The following is a 27,468-nucleotide window of genomic DNA, read 5'->3' as shown; positions in this document are numbered from 1 at the left end:
GGTTGGAAGGGCATTCGTTGTGTAAAACATATGCTGCAATAGTTGGCAGTTCAATCCACTGTGGCGACCTCTAACAAATCAGAGACTAAGCCGAAGGTAAAATAATATATGAATTCAGCATTTTCACAAACTGCATTGTATATGTGTCGGCAATCTCACATTTATGGTTTGTTTTTGGTTCTTTGTTAATACATTTTCAAATGGCGCCAATTTTAAATGAATATATAGATATTTAAATTAATAGTGAAACTAAAAACAACTGGGATTCTGCAAAGATAAAAAGGTCAGGCTTAAAATGGATAGAATAAAACAGATAGAATAGAAATATTGCAAACAAATTGTTGCTGTTTTTCTGAATATTATTGAAAACTTTCTCTTCGAAAATGCCAAAAACACTGGTAGCCCCTTTAAGGCTGAAATCATCCACAAAAATTGGAATGAAGGGCTGTTTGAGCTGAATTAACTGATGAAAATTGGGGAGAAGGAGAATAAAGCAGGATAAAGAACGTCAATACAAGAACGCTTTACAAGCGCCGCAATCAGGCGGACGTTTCTCAAAGACACATCTGTGAGCAAATCAATCAGCAAATCAATCCGTTAAACGCTCCACACACGCACACACACACACACACACACACACACGCACACACACGCACACACACGCACGCACACGCACGCACACACACAGAGAGAGAGAGCACTGACTGCATGAAATAAATAGAAGAAATCATCATTGTCTTCTTTCATCAGCATTCCAGAAAACATGAAAAAATTCTTCATGTACCATCCAACCAGAGATGTGAATTTTTAACCCTTAATGCACTGTTGTGAATGTTTTTTATCCACTCTGGGGTAATTTTGAGTGTTAAACTTTTAAAATTTGTAAATCTACCTCAGTCCTGGACAAAACTACTAAATTATTTAGAAAATTACAGGATTTTAACTCTTTAATTGCCAAATTCACAACTGATGCCACTGATTTGGTGAAAAAAACACAGAAAATGAGGTACAAAAAGTAACTGTGGACTGAATTTATTTATCTTTTATCAAAGTCTTGGACATCTGAAACAATATTGCCTTTGATGCATTGTTTCTGATTGATTTTCATTTTTTATTTTCACTATTTCCATATTTTCACACATAAAAATAGTAACAACATTGTCTTTGATACATTGTTAGATTTTCATTATTTCCCCCTAATGTACTGTTGGTGTCTGTTTCTGCCCCATTGACTTCCATTATAACCACACTTTTTTGATTGCAAAACCATGACACCATATAATCATGCATTTTTGATTGTTGGTGGTTTTCCCTGTTGGGAAGAGGTAAAATTTTTAAGTTTTACTGTTGATCATCAGTTGGCACTATTAACCCTTTAGATAGGCCTGTGCACAAAAAAAAAGCTTAGTTTATGGATTTCATATGGAGTATAACAGCAAATGAAAGTGTGTGTATGTGTGTCTGTGAGTGTGACCTTAACGCACTTACCTTGATATGTCTGAGAAAATCTAAATATGCATCTCAGCTCTCAGAACTACATGGAGTAAACAAAAACAAATGTGGTTATAATGGAAGTCAATGGGGTAAAAACAGCCACCAGCAGTAAATTAGGGAGAAAATAAATAAATAAATAACAATTCATCAAAGCCAATGTTGTTACTAATCGTTCACATGTCCAAGACTGTGATAAAAGGTTAAAAATCCAGTCTACAATTACTTTTTATATTGAAAATGCGTCATTTTGTGTGTTTTTTTCACCAAATCAGTGACATCATTTATGAATTAGGTAATTAAAGAGTTAAAATCCTGTAATTTATTTAAACATTTAGTAGTTTTGATCAGGACTGAGGTTAATTAACAGATAAGAAAAGAAAAAAAATTAGTCTGATGCATTTTTACAGCAGTTTAATTCAGTGAATGTTCTCATCCCTAACATCACAAAAGGCTAGTAAATTTGAACAGTGCACAAGGGTTAATCATGAAACTATGAAAGCAAAAACAACAATATAGCCACAGGCATCAACCATCATGGCTCCAAGCAAAGACCATTTGGCGACAGGTGTTGAAAAATGTATTTTAAAGCGTTAAGGTCTTTGCACACTGAAGTCTGTTTTTTATTCACTGAAAAATTCATCACGTACACAAACCTTGCACACTGAGTCTGATGCATATTAATTCATCCATTCCTAAAAAATGCAAAACTTTTCAGAGTCAATTCATTCTCAACTGTCTGCCACATTCTGTCTTATATTATGCACTGCGTTTGTCATAGTTATCAGTGGCTCAAATGACAGAAGGGCTGCACAATATATGGTTTCAGCATCGATATCGCAACGTGTGCATCTCCAATAGTCACATCGCAAAGATATGCATTAAGTCTGAATTATAGTGAACCAGGAGCTACAGAATTGTATTTAAATCACAGTATTTACATGGAATTTATATGATTTATGCAAAAAAAAAACATTTCTTAGGCAGATAATTTTGCTTGTTTTGAGGAAAAACGCTTAAGATTGCCCTATTTCATCTGAATTTTAAAACAAAACAATATTTTTACTTGATTACATATTCTTAGATTAGATTAGATTCAACTTTATTGTCATTACACATGTACAAGTACAAGGCAACGAAATGCAGTTTAGGTCTAACCAGCAGTGCAATAGCAGCAAGTGCAGGATACAGGTATAAGTTATAAAGTGCAGTTATAGAAAAAGTATGGTAATATTTACAGATGGATGTACTATCAACATTATATACAGGTTGTATTAGCTATGAACAGATTTACAATAAATGAATATATGTACAGGATGCTATTAATAATAAGGAGTGGCAGATAGATAAACAATTACAAATGTTCGTGTGCAGTGGGTATGTACAGTTCAGATAAGTGAATCAGTGCAATGTAGTGCAATGAACATGTGCAAACTTTAAATGTACAAATGTTAAATAGTGCAGTGATTGTGAGGAGTATAAGTTAGAGGAGTGTGGGGGGTGTATTGGGGGGGGCAAAAGAGTCAGTGAGGGGCAGAGTTCAAAAGCATTTTTTTGCATTGCCATTATTCAATTTCTGTACCTACAGTAAATACTGTTAGACTCCCAAGAAAACTGTCAAAAAGTGCTATTCAATTATCTTGTGAAATATTTATTGATGGAAAATAAGATATCGCAATATCAGATTTTTCCAATATTGTACACCCCTAAATGACAGCAATTGATATTTTGCCATTTGCTTGTACGATGGCTCTGAGCTGTCAAAATTCCTCTCCAAGATATTTTTCGGATGGTTCGAACTGTTTTATGATGGACGAAAATTTCTGAGGCTGTTAATATGTGTTAATATGATCGACAAAAGTGAGGTTGAATTAATTTTTTAACGTGCAAAAATTTGTCAAAATGTTCAGATTCAGTGTGCAATAACCTTTAGTTCTTCCAAAAATGAAAATGTTCTGTTAATTTACTCATCCTCAAGTCATCCAAGATGTAGGTGACTATTTTTGTTTTCTTCAGAAGATTAAAGTTTTTGATGGTGATTCACATAATGGCAGTGAATGATTATATGGTTTTTCTTTTTTATTAAAAATAAACATATATAAACACGGCCAAATCAACAGCCAATGCTCCTGAAGACATTCTGAGACATACTTAAACTTCAGCTAGTACAAAATGCAGCTGCCAGAGTTCTTACCAGATCTAGAAAATATGATCACATCACCCCAATTGTATCCTCCTTACACTGGCTGCTTGTTAGGTTCCGTATTGATTATTATAAAATATTGCTTCTTACCTATAAAGCCTTTAATAATCTAGCTTCTGTTTATCTAACCAACCTCCTGTCTCGTTACAGTCCAACCCGCTCTTTAAGATCTCAAAACTCAGGGCTTCTAGTAGTACCTAGAATAGCAAAGTCTACTAAAGGAGGTCAAGCATTCTCATTTATGGCTCCTAAACTCTGAAAAGGCCTTCCTGATAATATCCGAGGCTCAGACATTGTAAAATAAATATGAATTGAATTTAATTGAACTTTAATTCAAAGCTTGGCTATACAGTTCTCAGTACATGTGTGAAAGTAGTCCGATTGTAGTCCGGTTGCTGTTTACGACCAAAGCACAAGGGTGCACAAATGAACAGGAGGTCAAGTGACGAAGTTTGTTGATAGATATTAGTGATTGATAGTGAAAACACCATGCCATTTACAAATTTTAATGGTCGCTGTCATCAATATTAACATTGTAGCTTTTTTATTCGAGCAGACTTGTTTCCAGGTGGACTGGTTAAGATTGCTGCACATTCGACTCTCAGAAATTGTGTATATTTTAATCAACCAGAGAATGACTGATCATCTGCTGAAATGTTTCCAGAAGTCATCAGACATTTAGCCACAGGTCCTTGGGCAGTGCTTGACGTGATGTCTGAGGCTATGACTGCATAAACATATTAAATTGTATCCAAGTTCACACATTTTTGACTTTCCCTCTTACTAAAAACACCATGGAAACAAAGTGACTTATTATTATTAGTCTTCTTCGTGGCATCAAACCAAGAACACACTAACTTTATATTGCAGTAATAGATATTTAGTATCTTAAAGAGAAGCCTGGAGAACAGAGACACTGTTTATTTTACCCACAGTTCATTTGAGTAAAGCATTCATTTGTGAAGAACAGAACACAGCGTTACAAAAGAGTCAGTGAAGGGTGCGTAAAAGATAACAGACACGCTCTGGATATCAAACGCAGGAAAGCAGATATAGACCATTTCAGACCCGCATACACGAGTACAGATCATCCATACAGCAGCACAAATGATCCACTGCAAAACACGAGACTCACACTAAATAGATTGGAACAACGGGCCATCAGGTGTGACAAGATGAAGCAAGAGCAATCTGAGAATTAAGATACAAAATATATATTTATTTTTATATATATTTGTTTACTTTCAACAGTACTTTAAAGAAATTTTTAACTAAAAATCTTAATTTGCTCTTAATTTACTCACTCTGAAGTCCATGTTGTTCCCTTAAACCTCTACAGATGATCCAGAACGCTGCAGCTCATCTGGTCTTCAATGAGCCCAAGAGTGCCCATGTAACACCTCTCTTTATCTCTCTGCATTGGTTACCGGTCGAGCCTCGGATCAAGTTCAAATCATCTATGTTTGCTTACAGAACAGCTACTTGCACTCCACCTTCTTACCTCCATCTGATCTTGAAGGTCTACATACCTTCCAGGAGCATTATGAAAGTGAGCGAAGCTGTGTGGTACCATCACAGAGAAACAATTCACTTTCCAAAACCTTTACATTCAATGTTCTTCGATAGTGGATTGATCTCCCTATTACCACATTATCTACAGATTCACTGGTGTGAATCAAATGATAACTAAAAACCCAGCTATTCCTTGATCACCTGAGCCCCTGTGAACAAAACCAGTATCTCCCGATGAGAATTCTGATGACATATTCTGGTTGGTCTTCATCCATTTCTATTGTAAATGCAGCACAACTGGGGACGACACTTAAAAGAAATGTGATGTCTGTCTTCACTGTTTTCCCAGTGATAAGAAGAAGAGAAAAAAACTGAGATGATGTCTAATGACTTGAAGGCTTTCAGTAAAGCACTATATTGAAAGAGCGCACAGATGGTGAGGGATGTAAGTGCACGCTTAAACTAAATGATGTAACATCAGTGTTTATACACAAAGAGTGAGATATTGAGTCAAACTGGCACTAAAAACGACAGGATTTGATTATGCCACCGTTTGTTAGTAACTGAAGGAGAACATTCAAACTCATTCACAGAGAAAACTGGTAATTGGCAAGTTTGTATTCGAACCACATTACAAATAAATTAAATATGGTAGACAATAGCACTTCTCTAGCACCATTTCAGGTCAGCATACCAGTTTTGTGCATCCTGTTTGATAACAGGAACAGATTGAGTGCCTGAACCAGATGATGTCCTCGAAAATGTCCTCCACAAGGCATTGAAATGAATGGGTTTCCAATAAAATATGAATAAAACTTTCACCATTGAACTTATCTTCTCATGCAATTTGGTCAGCGTGGAAACAAGCCATTGAAATGAATGGGTTTCAAATAGTATTTGAAATATATAAAACTAACCTTTGAACTTCTCTGCTCATGTGATTCGGTCAGCACGGACACAAGTCATTGTAATGAACGGGTTTCAAATAGTATGCAAAATATATATGAAACTTTGACCTTGGAACTACTTTGCTTGTGTGATTTGGTCAGCGCGGCACAAGCCATTGAAACGAATGGGTTTCATAGCATAGTGCTTTACGCATCTGGTGTAAAAGCGGCTTCGCATTGTGCAGCGACTACAGCTAAAGGGGGAGTGAAACAATCGCAGAGTACACTGCTGGGAAGTTCAGCACAGAATAGACTTTTCTTCAGGGTTCTTCATGGGTTTCAAATAGTACGCCTAATATGTATAAATCTTTAACCTTTTCACTTTTCTGCTCAACGATTTGGTCAGCACAGAAACAAGCCATTGAAATGAATGGGTTTCAAAAAGTAGGTAAAATATGTATAAAACTTTAACCTTTAAACTCATCTTCTCATGCAGTTTGGTCAGTGTGGAAACAAGGCATTGAAATGAATGAGTTTCAAATAGTATTTAAAATATGTATAAAACTTTGACCTTTAAACTATTCTGCTCATGCAATATGGTCAGGATGGAAACAAACCATTGAAATTAATGGGTTTCAAATAGTATGTAAAATAAGTATAAAACTTTGACCATTGAACTTATCTGCTCATGCAATTTGGCCAGCGTGGAAACAGGCTATTAAACTAAATGGGTTCAAATAGTAAAATATGTATAAATCTTTGACCATTGAACTTATCTTTTCATGATATTTGGTCAGTGCGGAAACAAGCCATTGAAATGAATGGGTTTCAAATAGTATGTAAAATATGTCTCAAACTTTGACCTTTGAACTGCTCAGCTCATGTAGTTTGGTCAGTGCGGAAACAAGCCATTGAAATTAATGGGTTTCAAATAGTATGTAAAATAAGTACAAAACTTTGACCATTGAACTTATCTGCTCATGCAGTTTGGTCAGCATGGAAACAGGCTATTAAAATAAATGGGTTCAAATAGTAAAATATGTATAAAACTTTGACCATTGAACTCATCTTTTCATGATTTTTGGTCAGTGCGGAAACAAGCCATTGAAATGAATGGGTTTCAAATAGTATGTAAAATGTGTATAAAACTTTGAACTTATCTAATCATGTAGTTTGGTCAGCATGGAAACAAGCCATTATAACGAATGGGTTTCAAAGAGTATTTAAAATATGTATAAAGCTATGACCTTTGAAGTACTCTGCTCATGCAATTTGGTCAGTGCAGCACAAGACATTGAAATGAATGGGTTTCGCAGTGCTTTACGTGTCTGGTGTAAAAGATGCTTCACATTGCGCAGTGACTACAGCTGGAGGGAGAGTGAAACCATTGCACTGTACACTGCTGGGAGGTTCAGCAAAGAATAGATTTTTCTTCAGCTCATATTTTCACTCGTTTTTCTCAAAAAGCCAGCCGAAAAAATAGGGTGCATCCCTACAAATCAGCGAGATAATGGCAGTTCATTTGCAAACACTATTTAAAAATAATGAAATCTTACAAGACCATTTCAGATTTTAATTAGGCAAATTGTCACAATATGACATGGGTACATCACTGTACTTCTTGTGGTTTGAGCATGTTTTGGCATATGTAGTTATGTAATTATTTATGGTTTGTCAAAATAACAACCATGTTGGTCTAACACAATTTCTGCAGCTTTTTGCAATATTTTAAAAGACTCCTCTTCTTGTCATTCCAACTTAAACACAAAGCAACAACCATGTATGACAGTCAGTTCTCAACGACCCATTCTGATCAAATCACATTGCTCTGAAAGCTTTGGAAGAACCATTTCCACAAAAGCTGCTAGAGAAAGCCTCGATTCTTAAAAATGTCTCTCTAAAAATGGCAGAAGAGATCCTTAAATGTCTGTGAAGTGCTGGAACACCAGGCTGAGTTGTGCAGTTGTGCGTCACGCCGTGCAAGTGCACCCACAAAACCCAGACGAACACTCAGTGTAAAGCCACCGATCACAGCAAACGCAGCAATTTCACATCTTCATTGGGCTGATTGTTCAACTCCGCAGACATCTGTTTTGAGTTAAAGAGCCGGGGTCAGTATAAGACTGTAACCCGATGTAAATCTCCCTCACAAACACACACATTCCCCTTAGATTGATTTAACTGACCTGGAACGACTGGGCATATGAGCCACCGAATGTCGAAAATGTGAGCTCACGCGTCTGAAAATACAATTAATACCACAGAACTGTGAGCTCAGCAGTCGCTGGAGAAATCGGACAGATTTATCGCCCTCCACGACTGGTTAACCGCAGAGCCCGCTGCATTTTGACAGGGAGGATAGAGTGACAGCTTTTGAGTTTGATTAGACATGCTTGAATATCAACAATTAGGAGAAAAACCAACAGAACTTCAGTCTGCTCGTCTTGCGTGGGATGATTTGCAGCAGTAGTACACCACAAAGTAAAATGAACTTCTTGAGTATATGTCTTGTTTTACAGTAGAAATACAAGCACTCTTATATCAAAACACATTTAGTTGAGAACTCTCCATTGGGGTCAGAAGAGTTTGCTTAAATGTATTTAAATGAGAAGTATTTTTCTGACCTTACTGGCAGATCATGTTTTTAACAATAAAGTCTACTTATTCTTTAGCATTTTGCTCAAAAAGAATTCTTAAAGTGTATTTTATTATGCTTTTCTGCTTCATGACGTCTGTAAAGTAGCTGTTTGTGAAGCATTCTTAAATCAAAATACATTAACTTGAGAACTCTGCAACGGAGTCAGAAGAATTTGATTTAAATGAAGATTATTTTTCTGACCTCACTGGTGTGTCATTTTTCAATGTTTTTACCCATGAAGTCGCTTTATTTTTAGCATTTTGTTCAAAAATAATTCTTATTATATTTATTATGTATTTATTATGTATTTCTGATTCATTGTGAAGCACTTTTACCGTATATTAAAATACAATTTCTCAAGTCTTCAATGGGGTCAGAAGGATTTATTCAAATGCATTTAAAAATAGATTATTTTTCTGACCTCATTGGTGTCATTTTTCAATGTTTTTACCCATGAAGTCACTTTATATGTAGCATTTTGTTCAAAAAGAATCCTTTGGATTTTAAAGTGTCTTTATTATGCTTTTCTGCTTCACACCGTGTGTAAACGAGCTGTTTGTGAAGCACTCTTACATCAAAATACATTTAGTTTCAGTATCCGACAGGGTCAGAAGAATTGATTTGAATGCATTTAAAAATATTGAATTTTCCTGACCTCACTGCGTGTTCTTTTTCCACAGTTTTTACCCATAAAGTCTTTTTTTTTTTAGAAATTTTGTTTAAAAAGAGTTCTTAGTATTTTAAAGTGCCTTTTGTTATGCGTTTCTGATTCATTGTGATACATTTAGTTGGGAAGTCTCCAATGGGGTTAGAAGAATTGATTTAAATGCATTTAAAAATAGATTATTTTTCTGACCTCATTGAAGGATCATTTCAACGTTTTTAACAATGAAGTCACTAAATTTTTAGTATTTTGTTCAAAAAGAATTCTTAGGATCTTAAAGTGCCTTTATTATGCATTTTTGATGTGCACAGTGTGTAATGTAGCGGTTTGTGAAGACATCTCCAATTGTGGAGACGTCTCCAATGGGGTCAGAATGCATTAAATGAAGGTTATTTTTCTGACATCATTGGCGTGTCATTTTTCAATGTTTTTACCCATAAAGTCACTTTACTTTTTTAGAAAATTTGTTCAAAAAGAATTCTAGGTAACTTAAGGTGCCTTTATTATGCTTTTCTGATTCACAGTGTTTAATGTAGCTGTTTGTGAAGCACTAATATCTAAATACATTCAGTTGAAAAGTCTCCAATGGGGTCAAAAGAATTTAATTAAATGCATTTAAAAATATATTATTTTTCTGACCTCATTGTTGTGTCATTTTTCGATGTTTTTAACAATTTTTTTTTTTTTTTTTTAGAAATTTTGTTAAAAAAAAAAAATTCTTAGTCTTAAATCTTAAAGTGCCTTTATTATGCTTTTCTGATTCATTGTGAAGCACTCAAATCTAAATACATTTAGTTGAGAAGTCTCCAATGGGGTGTGTAGAGTTTATTTAAATGCACTTAAATGAAGATTATTTTTCTGACCTCATTGGTGTCATTTTTCAATATTTTGACCCATGAAGTGAACGTATTTTTAGCATTTTGTTCAAAAACAATTCTAAGTAACATAAAGTGCCTTTATATTACGTGTAATGAGGCTGTTCGTGAAGCATTCTTAAGAAGCATCAAAATACATTTAGTTTCAGTCTCCAATGTGGTCTGAAGCATTTATTTAATGGATAATTAAACCCAATTCTCGAATTGAAAGAAGATAATTTTTCTGACCTCATTGGCAGATAATTCTTCAATGTTTTTACCAATGAAGTCATTTTATTTTATAAATATTGTTCAAAACGAAAACTTAGTATCTTAAAGTGCCTTTAATATGGGTTTCTGATTTCCACCGTGTGTAATGTAGCTGTTTGAGAAGCATTCTTATGAAAATATACATTTACCTGAGTTGAGAAGTCTCTAATGGGGTCAGAAGAATTTATTTAAATGCATTTAAAAATATAGATAATTTTTCTGACCTCATTTGTAGATCATTTTTCAATGTTTTTACCCATGAAGTCACTTTATTTTTAGCATTTTGTTCAAAAACAATTCTCAGGATCTAAAGTGCCTTTATCATGCGTTACTGATTCATGCTGTGTGTAATGTAGCTGTTTGCAGATGTAAAAGGTTTGCAGTTTCAAAGACAGAAGTGCAGATAAATGGAGCTTTTGTCTTTCAAAAGAAAGAGATTCTGAAGAGCCTGAAACTAGTCGTCATTAATTCCAGTTTTAGTTCCTGCACAAACCTACACAGACTTGTAACAAATTAGCATAATGTCAATCAATGGTGTTTATTTAGAATAGAACGGTAGGTCTGTTTTGACCCTTAAACACTGCAGTTGTAGTTAAAACTAGAAGAGTTTGGTTTATGTTGTCGAAATGTTGAAGAGACTGGCTGTTTCTCAATATGCGTTCTTAAGCTTTCTTGTGTTCTAGTTTAACATCAGGATCAACCTCCAAAGTTCAGTTCCAAAACTCAAAACTGCAAAAACCTGTGACAGAAACTGGAGGCATTCTTGATATCAAAGATGCATTGATGCAGACTTGAGCGCAAAACTCACTTGAGAAGTCCCAGAAATCATCGGGACTGAATAAAGGAGGTGGGAAGCAAAGGAATTGATATAGATTAATTATTAAAGTTCAAAGATGGAACTTATTTACCTCAAGAGTTTGCCTAAATGAGACAGTGAAACATGAAAATCAGTTAGTTTTTTTTTGTTTTGCTGAAATTCGAATTAAAGTCTGTCTTATTTGTATTATCTGTAAGGTTTTAGTGCATGTTATATACAGTTGAAGTCAGAATTTTTAGCCCTACTAAATTATTAGCCCCCCTGTTTATTTTTTTCCTCAATTTCTGTTTAACAGAGAGATTGTTTTCAACACATTTGTAATCATAATTTTAATAACTCATTTCTAATAATTTATTAATAATCATTTCTGATTTATTTTATCTTTGCCATGATGACAGTAAATAATATTTGACTAGATATTTTTCAAAACACTTCTATACAGCTTAAAATGACATTTAAGGGCTTAACTAGGTTAATTAGGTTTACTAGGCAGGTTAGGGTAATTAGGCAAGTTATTGTATAATGATGGTTTGTTCTGTAGACTATTGAAAAAAAAATTGCTTAAAGGAGCTAAAAATATTGACCTTAAAATGGTTCATAAATAAATTTGTAACTGCTTTAATTCTAGCCGAAAATAAAACAAATAAGACTTTCTCCAGAAGAAAAAATATTATCAGACGTACTGCGAAAATTTTCTTGCTCTGATAAACATCATTTGGGAAATATTAAAAAAATAAATAAAAAATAAATGAAAGGGGGCTAATAATTCTGACTTCAACTGTATATTAAAAAGGATAAAAACAATAAATTGTTGTATAAATGCTGTAATGTTGAAATAATTTTCCGTTAAAAATGAATAAAGTTCACACTAGCAAGAATGATGAATCTCATTCCTCACAGGATGTGTTTTCTGTTCTTGCGCTCTGCCAAGTTTGTTCTTTCAAGGAAACCTAGCAAGACCCCCCTTCACAAGAATACAAGTCCGTTCTCTGCATTCTGGAAATTGAGAAACAGTCACTGTTTTCTGATGCTGCTTTACTGCTAATAGAGGAACCAAAAACAATCTGACCAATCAGAGCAGAGCAGGCTCTTTGAAAGCCGGGGTTAAAAGAGTTCAGATCCTTGATCCAACCATTTCAGACACTTTTAGAAAAGAGCTGATGCTGCAGTGTTTATTAGGAAAACATTACATATTTTTTGACCTTGGATGGATGTGAAACTATTGTAGAACGAGAAGAACAAAAGGGGTATCTTAAAGAGACAGTTCATCCAAAAATGGACATGTACCCTCCCTCAAGTCATCAAAGATGTAGGTGATTTTGTTTCTTAAGTAGAACATTAAAGAATATTTTTAGCTGAATGCATGATCTTTGGGGATTCTTTTAATGCAAGTCAATGGTCAGCTGTTTTTTGAGATTGAAAATAAACACAGAAAACAAGTCCAAATCAATCCCCATAATGATGATACACTAATGTCTCATGCATGTGCTAAGATCGGTTTGACCAGGCTGTTGATTAAAGCTAACAATATAGTAAATCGATGGTCTCAAACTCAAGTCCTTGAGGGTCGCAGCACTGAATAGTTTAGCTCCAACCTGCTTAAAAGTCTCTAGTAGTCTTAAACACCTTGATTAGTTGGACCAACTGTGCTTGATTAGGATTGGAGCAAAACTGCGGCCCTCCAGGAATCCAGTTTGAGAGCGATCTTGTAAATCATATTTAATATCTTGCACAGGCCAATTATTTCTCTTCATAAGACCTCGTGTATCATCAAGTGAGTGCATCTCAGTAAGTCACAAGGATTGATTTGGACTTTTAATCTAAAGAAGGGTGACCATTGACTTGCATTTTGAGAATCATCAAGAAAAACATTTCACCTACATTTTTCACGGCCTGAGATTTCATTTTTGAACAAAAAAAAAACATCAGTAACACTTCAGTTTAATCAACAATTCACACCATTTACTACTGGCTTATTACCTTCCTATTATTATAATATATTAACTGTTTATTAGCAATTCTAAAGTATGATCTTATCGAAGTGTGACCAAAATATCTTGATTCAAGGATTTTTAGAATTTTTTTAATACAAAACCAGACAAAAATATCAGGGAAGGAATTTTCAGTCAAATCAATCTTTCCTCACACAATTTTTTTTGTCTGGACACTTCTTTAAAGCAGTTTTTACCCTAAATATATGCCAAAGGAGGACTTACCCAAGCAGTTGTGTCCATCGTGGGCCAGACGGAAGCCATCGTAACACGTGCATCTGTAGTTTCCAGGAATGTTGATGCACTCGTGAACACATCCTCCATTATATTCACTGGCACACTCATCGATGTCTGTAATACAGGCAAAAATGACCAAATCAGAGTCAGAACAGAGTTGGGCGATGTCGACTAATTTGGCATCGTACAATGTCTAATGTGAAACATCACGATGGACGATGGGATCATCGTTGTAGGCAGCGGTGAATTAATTATTTATGAATAAATTATTAATTCATAATGAATTATTTGTAGCCTGACCCTGACTACCTGGCCCGCATGGTCTTTGTTTTACCCATAACCAAATCATAGATAAATAAAGTTACATGAATTACCACCTGTCAATCACTTTTTCCGCTGGACTCTGGCATGAATAGGCAGAGTGATCTGTGTCGTTATAATGGCGCCGACAAACTTGGTTGGTAAAAAAGGTGCACAACCAACAGCAACCAACCAAGAGTATCTGAGGTTTTTGCTAAATTGACTAAGTACAAGCGTGAAAGCGAAAGATTGAAGCAGTGTACTGACGCTGTGACACGTTACCTGATGAATTCAAAAGACCGAAGAGTCATTAGAGAGAGACAAGATTAATTAAATATCATGTTTAACAACTATAGTGAGACTATGGTGAGACACGATCCTGCGGTACACCCTTAATAAACTGTCAGACGTGCACCTATACACTCTCACATTCACAAACTACAGCCAATTTAGTTTTCAATTCAGCTATAGCGCATGTGTTTGGACTGTGGGGTAAACTGGAGTACCCAGAGGAAACCCACGGGGAGAACATGCAATCTTCACACAAAAATGCCAACTGATCCAGTCGGGACTCGAAACCGTAACCTTCTTGTTGTGAGGTGACAGTGCTAACCACTGAGCCACAGTACCACCTAAATCAGTACAAGAAATTTTAAAAAATGCCCATTTCCTATTAACATTTAAAGGCTTAACTAGGTTAATTATTAGGCTAGTAATCGTATAACAGCGGTTTGTTCTGTAGACAATTAGAGAAAACAAATATTGCTTAAGGGGGCTAATAATATCGATATTAAAATAGTTTAAAAAAATTAAAAACTGCTTTTATTCTAGCTGAAATAAAATAAATAAGAAGAGAAAATATTATAGGAAATACTGTGAAAAATGCCTTGCTCTGTTAAACATCATTTGGGAAATATTTGAAAAAGAAAACAATAAAAAGTCAGGAGGGTGAATAATTTTGACTTCAACTGTACAGTACATAAACTTTTAAAGCTCCATGATTTCTAAAGTCCTTGAAAAAACTCTTCATGCAGATAAAAACATAATAAGTTGACCTTGAAATAAGCGGGATGTGAGCCCTTTTAAAACGCGTCGGCATTAATTTGTTCCTAATTAATTTATTTAGTGGACTCCAAGCTTCTGTGTGCCAGTAACTGCAGTGATTATGGTGAATTATGCCTCATGTTTGGGTTGCGAGAGCAGCTGAATAAACATCTCAGAGCCAGAGAGAGAAGTGGATGACTGTTGGGGGGGGGACCACAGGCCGTCCCCTCTCATTAGACGGCCAATTGAGCACTAATTACCCAGACTTATCTTCTCCGCTTTGTAGTCGTTGAGGCTCGGTGACTATGGAGAGGCATTCGCAGTCCTTTATTTTTCGTCTTTATTCCTGAATGCTTTTTTAATCCCACCTCCAACACAGTACAAAGTCTTTTACGCTTTATGTTTTCATTTCAGGTTTAGCGCAGAAGAAACGGCATGCATGAAATTACAAGCTATTCTGCCCTCCACATGTGCGTCTCCGACAAGGCCCAACAATTGAAGCAATTCTGCAAAGTGGAAGAAAAGTAAGGTTTTGCAAGTCTTTATTTTGTTTACGGGTCTTTCGTTTCACGCTGGGATGATTGCAGAAGTGCATCAGGAAAATAATAAATAGCCTATTAGGACTCGGATGGTGGAGTTTACAGTGAGTATATGGAGTGATCAAATAATGCAAAATTAACCTGAAAATTGTGTCAAATTGCTTGAAGAGCAGTTTAGAATAACAATTAGGAGTTAATGCTGGTTCATAGCTACTTTATAAGCATTCAAGCAGTAAATTGAGTGACTTGAAATGTGAACTGAGGACTTCATATATACAGCAGTTTAATATCTTGTATATTTATTTTAAAGCTCTCTTTATTACTGAGACAAAATGGTAGAATTTTTTTCATTGCGAGTGTGTAAAACTCGTCACACCACAGAACAATTGAAATGAACTGAAGAAAGCTACAAAGCAATAAATAAAATATATATATATATTACATGTAATTATATATTAAAAAATATATATTGGTAGTAATTTATAATTTTATTTATAACTAAATTATATTGTTTTCATTTTTATTGACAGTAATTTATTACATACACTCATTGGCCACTTTATTAGGTACACCTTACTAGTACCGAGTTGGACCCCCTTTTGCTTTCAGAACTGCCTTAATCCTTCATGGCTTAGATTCAACGAGGTACTGGAAATATTCCTCAGAGATTTTGCTCCATATTGACATGATAGCATCACACAGTTGCTGCAGATTTGTCGGCTGCACATCCATGATGCCAATCTCCCGTTCCACCACATTCCAAAGGTGCTCTATTGGATTGAGCTCTGGTGACTGTGGAGGCCATTTGAGTACAGTGTCATGTTTAATAAACCAGTCTGAGATGATTTACGCTTTATGACATGTGTGATATCCTGCTGGAAGAAGCCATCAGAAGATGCACTGTGGTCATAAAGGGATGAACATCGTAAGGAACAATACTTAGGTAGGCTGTGGCATTGACATGATCCTCAATTGGTACTAATGGACCCAAAGTGTACCAAGAAAATATCCCCCACACCATTACACCACCAGCCTGAACTGCTGATACAAGGCAGGATGGATCCATGCTTTCATGTTGTTGATGTCAAATTCTAACCCTACCACCCAAATGTTGCAGCAGAAATTGAGACTCATCAGACCAGGCAATGTTTTTCCAATCTTCTATTGTCCAATTTTGGTGAGCCTGTGTGAATTGTAGCCTCAGTTTCCTGTTCTTAGCTGAAAGGAGTGGCACCCAGTGTAGTCTTCTGCTGCTGTAGCCCATCTGCCTCAAGGTTGGACGTGTTGTGCATTCAGAGATGCTCTTCTGCAGACCTCGGTTGTATCGAGTGGTTATTTGACTTACTGTTGCCTTTCTATTAGCTGGAACCAGCCTGGCCATTCTCCTCTGACCTCTGTCATCAACAAGGCATTTGCGCCCACAGAACTGCCGCTCACTGGATATTTTCTTTTTTTCTGACCATTCTATATAAACCCATTTAACTGCACAACAGCACTACTTTTGCATTGAATCTATTTCAATTACCTTACCAACAAACAGTTTCTCAAGTTAAGCACGAATCAAACCAGACTTCAGGTTTAAAGCACAGGAAAATAAATTGCCAGTGGGCAAAGAAAAAGAAACCTAATTCAAAACTTAATATCGTATGCTTCTTCAATTTATTTATCTTGTTTAAGCATGGTCTGATCATTTCACTTGGAAACAAGTTACTTAGGGAGAAATTTAGTTTTATTGTGTAGTCTATAATAAGATCATTCTGACCGATACTTTGTGTATTCAAACATTTCAAGGTCTGTGTCGGTTTTGTTTTCAGACTTACCTGAGGGAAGGGAAATTGATGTTTTAAATGATTAAAACGATGACAGACTCAATTCTTTACCTTTAAGATGTGAAACAGAGCATGAAATATTCTACATGTTGCCGATAAGGACTTGACATGGTAATTACAGCCAAACACACAGAGAGCAGTGCCAGGCATGCCATTAACTGTTTCCATCCACCAGTTTTATGGACATTTTAGGATATAAGGATATAGGACATTTAAAAAGTAAAGGATGTGACGGGCAAAATGTGCATGAAAAATCTTAAAAGATGCCTAAAATGCAATAATTGTGCTATATTTGCCAGACATGCAAATAAACAACAGTGAGAAATCTTTAAGAAATATTTATCAAATAGGTTCCATGATGAACATCAAACAGCACAGATCTGACTCATGTAATACTGAAATGGCAGAGCATAAAGTAGGTTAAATGATTTCCAACCATTATTTTCATATAACACATGTTGTCTTTTATCAAAGGACACCTATAATGCAATGTTTGGAAGCTGTTTGGACAGAACTGTGCGTATGTACAGTGTGTCCACAGTCATATTGGAGTGATATAAACTCAAGTCTCTTTTTTAAAATTTCCTGACGTTAAAATAGGATCCACATCCCAGCAATTGTTGTCAACCACAACGTGTCGTAGCAGGGCGTTTGTTCCCACCAACCAATATTAATTGATAGGCGCATATTAACATATCTCAGTAGTAATGCGTACAACCATATCCGCAAAACAGGATTTGCAAAAAAACTGGCATTACAGATCTGTTCCAACTCTCTGTGATCAGCTGCACTTCAAGAAGCTACACTGTGTTTTTATAGCATTTTTAGCTACTGTATACTTTTTAAACTACGCAATTCATAACCGCTGGAATCATCACAGCTGCATAGAGTACACAACTATAAACAGGACAGAAGTCCTGGTTAGTGGACATTAAATCGGGCTTTTTTTGCACAGTAGCGTAGCTATAACGATCTCTATACAGAAGCATATTTACCTGTTTGGTGGGCATCCGCTTACACATTATCACGAGTTGATGAGCAAGCAGCACAACGTGTTAAACTTGCAATTGTTGTAATGGTATTTGTGTATGGCATATTCATTTTACTGTGATATTTGCGACTGTGGACAGTGTCTTTTTTTGCTTTGTTTATCTTGACATCCAACATTCGATCTGCTTATTCTTCCCTGAAGCAAAGTGACAGAGTGGGCGGGAAGAACCAGCTCATTTGCATTTAAAGGCATAGACACAAAAAAAACATTGCAATGCCCTCTGACCACAGAATTGACATTTACAGCAGGGTATAATAAATGATCTGACGGTATAACATCCTCAACATGTTATATTCTCAAAACATCCTGGAGACACAAAATATTTGTTTAACATCTGGAAAAATAGGCCTAAATTAGAGCCCTTTAATTAAGGGGTTCTTTTATGCTAGTATACATACACTATCTGACAAGTCTTGTTGGTGATCCCAGTTGTAGGAGCAACAAATAATACCTTGACTTCTAGTTGATCATTTGAAAAAGTGGCAGATTTGTCTAATGAATCGTCTGTTGAACTGTATCCCAATCATCACAAATACTGCAGAAGACTTATTGGAACCCGCATAAACCCAAGATTCTCAAAGAAATCAGTCAAGATTGGTGGAGGAAAAATCATGGTTTGGGGTTACATTCAGTATGGGGGTGTGCAAGAGATCTGCAGAGTGGATGGCAACATCAAAAGCCGGCGGTATCAAGACATTTGTGCAGCCCATTACACTACAAACCACAGGTGAGGGCAAATTCTTCAGCAGGATAGCGCTCCTCCTCATACTTCAGCCTCCACATCAATGTTCCTGAAAGCAAAGAAGGTCAAGGTGCTCCAGGATTGGCCAGCCCAGTCACCAGATATAAACATTATTGAGCATGCCTGGGGTAAGATGAAGGAGAAGGCATTGAAGATGAATCCAATGAATCTTGATGAACTCTTTCTTTGCAATGAGTCAAATTTCTTCTTTAAAAAGTCAACTGGAATGGCAGAGATGTATGGATGCAGTCCTCCAAGCTCATGATGGAGTCAGACACAATATTAATTCTGTTTCCACTGCACCATGACTTTATGTTCTATACTGGACATTACTTCTGTTAAGTGACAAGACTTTTGCCTAAGCAAAGTCAGACCTTGCTGTCCTAACTAAATAATTAAAAATCAAGGCATGACCATATTTTATTTTGGTAAAATAAAGCGTAATCTAGATGCCTTTGCCTTTCATATAAGTGGAATATACAGTTAAAGTTGAAGATAAAATTTGAATATATTTGCAAATATGTTCCCAATGTTTTTTTTTTTACATTTTTAAGCATAATAGCTTTAATAACTAATTTCTTTTGTCTTTGCAATAAAAGGCTTAACTAAGTTAATTAGTATAATTAGACAAGTCGTTGGTCAAAAGCCAGCCTTGCGGTCTCTGCGTTGATATAGCCATATCTTTGATTATATTGTGTTCTGGTATGACTTGAGGGAAGTTTTTAAAGCTCAGTTGTATTTGGAGAGGTGTATGCTGCTTTTGGAGCCACTTAGCCAATGTGATCCTTTCTGGATACAAACATCTTAAGCCCAGGCAAAACACTGGGAAGTGAATGAGTTCGGGAATGTTTGTGCTGCGTTAAAACGGCACTCATGACTGAACTGGGATCAGCCTGTAAAGCCCTTGATGTGGTGTGGAAACACAAATGTGTGCTGGAGAGATACGAGCATCGCTGTTCAAATATACTTCTACACGTGCTGAATTTCAGCGCACACATCAAGACAAGCACTAAAAACCGGATCCTAATCCTATGAAAGCTATTGCAAAACTCTTGATAGCTATTTGCTACAAATAACGTGGCTTCGGAGTAAATAACAGTCTTTAAGCCTTGAGAAAGCAGCTCTCGCCTGTTGAAATGAACAGCATGGCTGGTCACAGTTCTTAACTAGCTTAAACAGCAATCTGAATTTCTTTATATCTTACTAGATTTATATTTAGGTCTATTTATCTTGCACGCATTTAAATACAATTATACAGTGGAATGAAAAGAGGACAAAAAGTGTCAATTCAGTCAAAGGTGCAAACGTTTTATTTTTGTATTATGTGTTATAAATGATCTATATTTACTTCTATTTAGTTCTATATTTGCATCTCTTTGTCTATCAGGCCATATAAAACATTTACATTATAAACTATATTGACCTTATTCTACAACGCGGAAGTGCACTCGTTTTTGCGATTGTTTTAGGAATTAAAATATTATACAATTAATTTCAAGCAAAATATAGCAAACTATTTCCATATTTTTTGCTTCTCTTGATTTTTCCTCTTTTTAAAATTTGTATTTAATATTTTTCTATAACATAAATTTGAGTGTACTAGTTTTTGGACTGTTATTATAAGTTATTTTGTAAGATTAGCTCCAGATTTGGCTTCAGTACTAACTAATCTAATGTATATGCACAAATATGATATTGTATAGCTTCCTATTAAAAATTTTTATTTAAAAGCTAGATTTGCGAGGGGTGTGCTTATATATGCTGAGAACTGTACATACACACATACAAATTATATACTGAATATAACTTAAATTATATTATAATGTAAATTATTCATTTAATTTATCTGTAATTTGATAAGTGCCTGCATAATTTATAATATATGCTGTTATAATAAAAAATTATAAATAAATAAATTATTTTATTTTAAATATGGGTCTCTGTGTGTGTACATGTTTTTATATCCCAGTGGGGACTTAAATATGAATGCACACAGCCTCAAAAATAGAATTAGTGTGTGTCAAACTGTAGTATTTTGAAATGAATACACCAAAGCTTCCTGGATGTTGTGTTATTTCCATTTTGAAAACTAAATTTGGAAGTGTAGAACTGTCCGTACTCTAACCACTAACATTGCCCACAATACATTGTGCATTGGATGTGAATCAGATTAGAACTACAAACTCAGGAAAAGTGTAAACAACCACAAACATGGCAGACATGCAAAACCAAAAGTCAAGTAGAGAGCAGGCATGGGCCGGTATACGATTCTGACAATATGATAACCTTCCTTGGATAAAAAATTTCACAGTTTTACGGTATTGCGAAAAATATGTTTAAAAATATATTATTTTTTAAATGTCTGGGTAAAAAACAACAAAACTTTTTTCCGCTCTGAACACGATGTATTTTATTTTGAGAACCTTTTAAAATATTTTGGGTTAGTAAACAGGTCAGGTTAATAGGTAAACTGGTCAGGATCATTCAGATGAATCAATGACTTGTGCTGTACTCATTAGTTTTTAAAAACACAGATTTCATTACAAATTAAGACTGCATCTGTGGATATATTTTCTGCTAGAGATACTGTTGTCCTAAAAAACTTAGAACGAAACGTAAAAAAATAAATAAATAAATCTTATACATTTACTGTAGGAACAGTATGGCAGAAAATTTTGCTGGTTTCAAAACCTTGACTTTTCCAAATGGTGGTATACCTTGAAAACGATTATCGCCCCATGCCAAGTAGAGAGGCTTTAGTAAAGTTATTTGAATGACCATTATTTAATATCACTTGTAAAATACTTAAATTTTCCGTGTTATATTCCATCTGCAACAACAATGTGAACTTCTTTAAAGGAGTGTTGATGCATAGTTATGCAAACACCAGATGAGATTTCTCTGCATGAAAAACTGCATCTTTATTGAAGTTAAGCAATTAAATATGAAGGAAAAGTGGATGATGTATTAAGATGATTGACAGGGCATGTAACTGAGCAACATAATGGTTCATTAATAAGGAGGTAGTACTGTAAGTTGCAATGCTTACACATTTAAAAGTTTGAACTTTTTATTTACAAAAAAATGACATATTTTTAGGACATATTTTAATGTTTTCTACAAGAGGGTTTCAAACTTAAGACCTTTTCTTTTTGAAGACCATTTTAAATAAAATAGGAATAACAAAACAGGAGGGTGGCGGGAGATGGGTCTGATATACAGCCTGTACACGGCCTGTTTGTTAGCACATTTCTGCAGTGGTTTGCATGTGTCAAATTGTAAAAGTAGACTTTTCAAAAAATAAAAAATAAATAATATCCTACATAATAATAATCATCATCATCATCATCATCATCATATCTCAATTAATATGGAAAGCGAGTGTACGAATTAGGAAGCAGCAATTGTGTTTTAATTTTGTTTATATTCCATTGTTTTCTACAAGAGGGTTTCAAACTTAAGACTTTTTAAGACCTTTTTGAAGACCATTATAAATAAAATAGGAATAACAAAACTGGAGGGTGACGGGAGATGGGTCTGATATACAGCCTGTACACCCACCAGTGCCCTACTCACACGTGAAGCTTCTCCACAATGAATATCCAGCGCTCTCCAGCCTCCGGCGCCTAGAATTCAGCTATGCACAAGAAGTTTGGCCAGAGGAGAAAAGGTCATGCCCAACTGAGCCTGGTTTCTCTCAAGGTTTTTTTTTTCCTTCACTTTCGTCAATTGGTGAAGTTTGTTCCTCACCACTGGCTTGCACGGTTTGGGACTTGTGGAGCTGCACATCGATGGATTTGCTCTTCAGTGTTTGGACTTTCAGCAGTGACAATTAAACCACACAGAACTGAACTAAACTGAACTTCAACTCTGAAAACTGGACTGACACAGTTAAGTTTACTTGAACTTCTATGTGTAGCTGCTTTGACACAATCTAGTGATGAATTAAATTAAAAACTGTATATAATGCGTCAAAACAAACAAACTCTGGTTGTATATATAGATTTTTAAAAATGCAGCTAATAAATTGTACTTTTGTTAAAGGTTTCATTCAGATGTATTGTTGGTGATTGGATGAGTGTTGACCAGAGGTGCGTTTCTGAAAACCATCATTAGCCAACTAAGGTTGCAAGTTGTGTCGTTACAAAGTTTGTTGATTTGGCATTTCCCAAATCCGTCATTCCAACGAACATTCGCAAACTAGGCATGGGCCGCTATAAAATTCTAACAGTATACGATAACCTTGGATAAAAATATAACAGTATTGTGATTACTGCTCGGAAATATATTCTTTTTAAATGTCTGGATAAAAAAATATTAATAATAATTTCCTTTAAAACACAATACATTTTATTTTTTGAAATATTTATAATATTTTTAACAGTAAAGATGTCAGGCTGAATAATTCAAATGAATCATTGACTTCTGCTGTCTTCATTGGTTTCAAAAACACAGATTTCTTTACAATTTAAAACAGCATCTTTGGATATTTTTTATGCTGAAGAAACTGTTGACCTAAAAAACAACTGTTGTCCTAAATAACAAAAATGTAAATATAAAAATCATTTACATACCTGTGTGGTATTACAGAAAATTATGGCGGTTTTAAAACCTTGACTTTTCCAAGCCGCGGTAAACCTTGATAACGGTTATCTTCCTATGCCTACTTGCAACTAGACCTCTGGAGTTGTAGTTAGAAACATATTTCCTGGTTGTGTTCAATTCCCAGTTATCCCCCCTATGCCCCATTCATTTAGAACATTCTAACATTTAAACTTATATATTTTAAAAAGCATTAAAGTCATCTCTTTTAGGTGTAATTTGCTTTCAAAGTATTTTTACAGTTCAGTTTTAGTGATCTTCATGTTTACAATTGAGCTCCCTTCGCACTGTGGCTGATGATGAAAGCTATAGGTGACCTATTATTTAAAAGCGGAATTTACGTTACGTCTTCAAAGCTTGTGAAAACAAAAAACAGTAGCTTATTTATAAAGAATCTGTACTGTATATGACATGGGCCTATTGGTTAGCACATTTCTGCAGTGGTTTGCATGTGTCAAATTGTAAAAGTAGACTTTTCAAAAAATAAAAAATAAATAAATATTATCCTACATAATAATCATCATCATCATCATCATATCTCAATTAATATGGAAAGCGAGTGTATGTTTTTTCAAAACTAATATTGGATTTTTTTTTTAATGCGTGTGTGTGTGTGTGTTTAAAACAATATAATTCGCACAAAGAAATTATGGGGTTCTTCTCAAAAGAAGTTACCACCCCGTTTAGAGCATCATTATGAGCGTTTTACATTATAACTAACGTGCTTCAAATGATGAATCTGCGACAGAGAAACTACGGGTTTTGGGAAACACTCATCACTACATCGTTCGTTTCCCAAATGATGCATCGTACTATTATTGTTCAGCCATGAGTTACGTCCTTGTTTGGGAAACGCACCCCTGATGGGAAAATTAATTGATTTAAGACCTACAAAACAATATTTCAGTGAATATAAGACTTTTAAGCCCTAAAATGTAAATATAGTTTTGGAAATGTAAGATATTTTAAGACTTTAAGACCCCGAGGACACCCTATTCCAAAATAAGATGCTCTTTGCATGCAGTGTATTCTAAATATCTAGAATCAAGTGTTTGTTTTCTGTATTCTTCCCTCATTGGTCTGGCATGTTTTAGCATCGTTCTCTCTCAGTGAATGCTTCTCACCTTCACAGTGTTTCCCGTCGCCTTTATATCCTGATTTGCAGATGCATTTGTATGACTTGAGGGTGTTCTGGCAGATGGCATCTATACTGCAGCTGTCCAGGGCCTCGGCGCACTCGTCCACATCTGTGAGAGAAAAGGAAATCAAGAGGCTTAAAGGAGCTCGGGCCCTCGCTATTTTCAGAAAGACCCACACATGTTTCTGCCTCGGGCGAGTAAATAGAAACACTCAAGTGAAAACTTGCTGATCCAGCATGGCACAGTTGTATTGCCACAACACAAATTTCTCTCTTTGACAACAAATTAGGGCTGCACAATATATTGCTTCAGCATCGATCAAAATCAAAATAGTCACATCACAGGATCTGCAATGTTATGATTATAGTTGGCCAGGAGAAAAAGACATGAGAATTGTGTAGTTATTGCAGAGTTCAACCAAAATAGAGTTAAAGTTTTTTTCATTTGCACTTTTTAAGTCCTGACAGAGTTCTAAGTATTGATCCACAAGCAATTTTACCACAAGTAACTTTAATAAATAATAATTGTATTGAATTATTTATACAGTAAAGACTTTTGCAGTGTTATTTTACATTTGATTATTGAAGTTCTGTGCCTAAATGCTATTTGACTGCAACGAAAATCATAAAACATTGTTTACTTCACTTTTATCTTTGCTTTTTTTTCATTTGCTTGTAATTTATTACATTTTATGCATGATTCACTTCCCTACAGAATCACCAAGATCATTATAAATGTATAAATTCTTTCCAAATAGCGTTTTTCAAGTCATCTGGTGAAATTTGTATATACAGTGCTTGTGCTTCCCACAGGTTTGAAATATACTTGTGGTGGCAGCCGAATTGAAACACACCATTTTCCCAAATCACATAAATAGTTAACTATATGTGACAAACAAAACATTATTTCATTTTTAACAATTACGTTGCAAGGTTATTATAGTTAACGAAAACGAACGAAAAAACTAAAAATAATTGTTGTTAACTGAAATAAAAATAAAGAAGAGAGTTTTAAAAAAAACTGGAACTACATGAAACTGTCTTGTGTTCATACAAAACTTACTGAAACTAACTAAAATTATAGCAAAAACCTACTTTGTTTTCGTCCTTGTAGATGTATTAAATACATCATCTTACTAAGCCTTTTAAAAGTAAATCTAATTCACGTTGCAGGTGTTTGACACGTGCAGCACCTCAGAGTCTGTAATCCTGCTGCCATTGGCCAGAGCAAGCTGGTCCTCCTTCAGTCCAGTCATCCTCACTGTTGCTCCCACGACAAAAACAACAAGTGGACATGACAGCAGCACGGTGACAGCGATAAATACAGATACTTAAAACTATTACTTTAACACAATTGTGACCAAAAAAGGGTTTTATTTCTGTATCACGATCGCGAATTAATCGTTTTAACTGGATGTTTTAGGTCAGTGGTAGGGAACCTATGGCTCTCTAGCCACATGTGGCTCTTTGACCAAAAATATATGTGGCTCTCCAGCGGTCTCCCTTCAATAATATTTTACCATATAAAAAATTATAACCGTCACTTTCCTATCGAAGACACAATTACAATTCACTCTTTATTGTAATTTTTTACAGCAAAATTAATAAGAACTGTTAACAATAAAAGGACGGTCTTCATTCATGGACTTGCTCAACATGTGATGCTTCATATTTGTTTATTTTTGAGTTGTGCATCGACATAAATTAAGATTGTGTTTAAACCTGTATATTTATAGTAGTAATACAGTAGCAAATGCATTTTTAAAGAGGCATTTTGAGATATACATACATCCAAATGGCTCTTGAAAAAATTAATTTGCTAAAAATCATCAGAAATGGCTGTGTTGAAAAAAGGTTCCCGACCCATATTCTAAGTGAACCGGTTGAACTAGTTCACCAAATCGAACTCAATCATTTGAAACTATTCGTGTCACCAGTAAACACTCATAATCTTTTACTGTACGTTGCTGTATATCATCTGCTGAAATTGAATATTTATCACAATATTTATTGCAGAAAAGCAAAATATCGCACTGTCAGATTTTCCAATATCGTGCAGCCCTACAATAAATCTGCGTCTCCTGAGCAGACAAAACTGAGCTGTTCCCGGTTAAGACGTAATTGTAAGGCCGTGAGCATCTCATATTCCTGTGACCTCTGGGACTAAAGCCAAACTCAACATTTCCAGCTCTAGGATCCTTCACCAGCGCTCTGGCATTTCCTGCAGTCGAGCTGGTGCTGCGTATCGCCATGACTAAAGCCTAACAACAAAAACACACTCTGTTATGATCAAAAGGCCAGCGACGCTCTCATGGATACACCAGCAAAAGATAATCCTCTCATACTCAATTTTTTTTGCCTCTAAAGTGGACCTATTATTAACAAGATGTAAAATAAGTCTCTGATGTATCTATGTGATGAGTGTGTTTGTAAAGTTTCAGCTCAAAATAACACACAAATATTTTTTATAACTCTTTGAATCTGACCCTTTTAGCTGACTGTCCCTTTAAATTCAAATGAGATTGTGCTCGTTTTGAAAGAGGGCGGAGCTACAAATGCCTACGTGTCAGCATAGTGGCATGTTCAAAACAGGACTACCGTATTAGTTTTTCAAATTTAAGACATTTTAAGACCCCGTAGACACCCTGTTCAAGTCAAA

The 27,468-nt window shown here is 35.2% G+C and overlaps 1 protein-coding gene across 2 annotated transcripts in view; it reads right to left on the bottom strand.

Moving 5' to 3' along the window:
* scube3 (signal peptide, CUB domain, EGF-like 3) overlaps positions 1 to 27,468 on the bottom strand; it is a 272,493-nt gene that overhangs the window by 156,053 nt on the left and 88,972 nt on the right. For both annotated transcript variants that reach the window (XM_056448768.1, XM_056448769.1), the window contains exons 2-3: positions 24,796 to 24,918; positions 13,553 to 13,678 (exon numbers count right to left, since the gene is read on the bottom strand). In XM_056448768.1, coding sequence (XP_056304743.1) covers positions 13,553 to 13,678; positions 24,796 to 24,918 — 249 coding nt within the window. The remainder of the gene's footprint in view (positions 1 to 13,552; positions 13,679 to 24,795; positions 24,919 to 27,468) is intronic.

Source organism: Danio aesculapii, chromosome 23 (assembly GCF_903798145.1).
Source record: "Danio aesculapii chromosome 23, fDanAes4.1, whole genome shotgun sequence".
Taxonomy (NCBI): Eukaryota; Metazoa; Chordata; class Actinopteri; order Cypriniformes; family Danionidae; genus Danio; species Danio aesculapii.
This window is presented reverse-complemented; position numbering and strand designations above follow the sequence as displayed.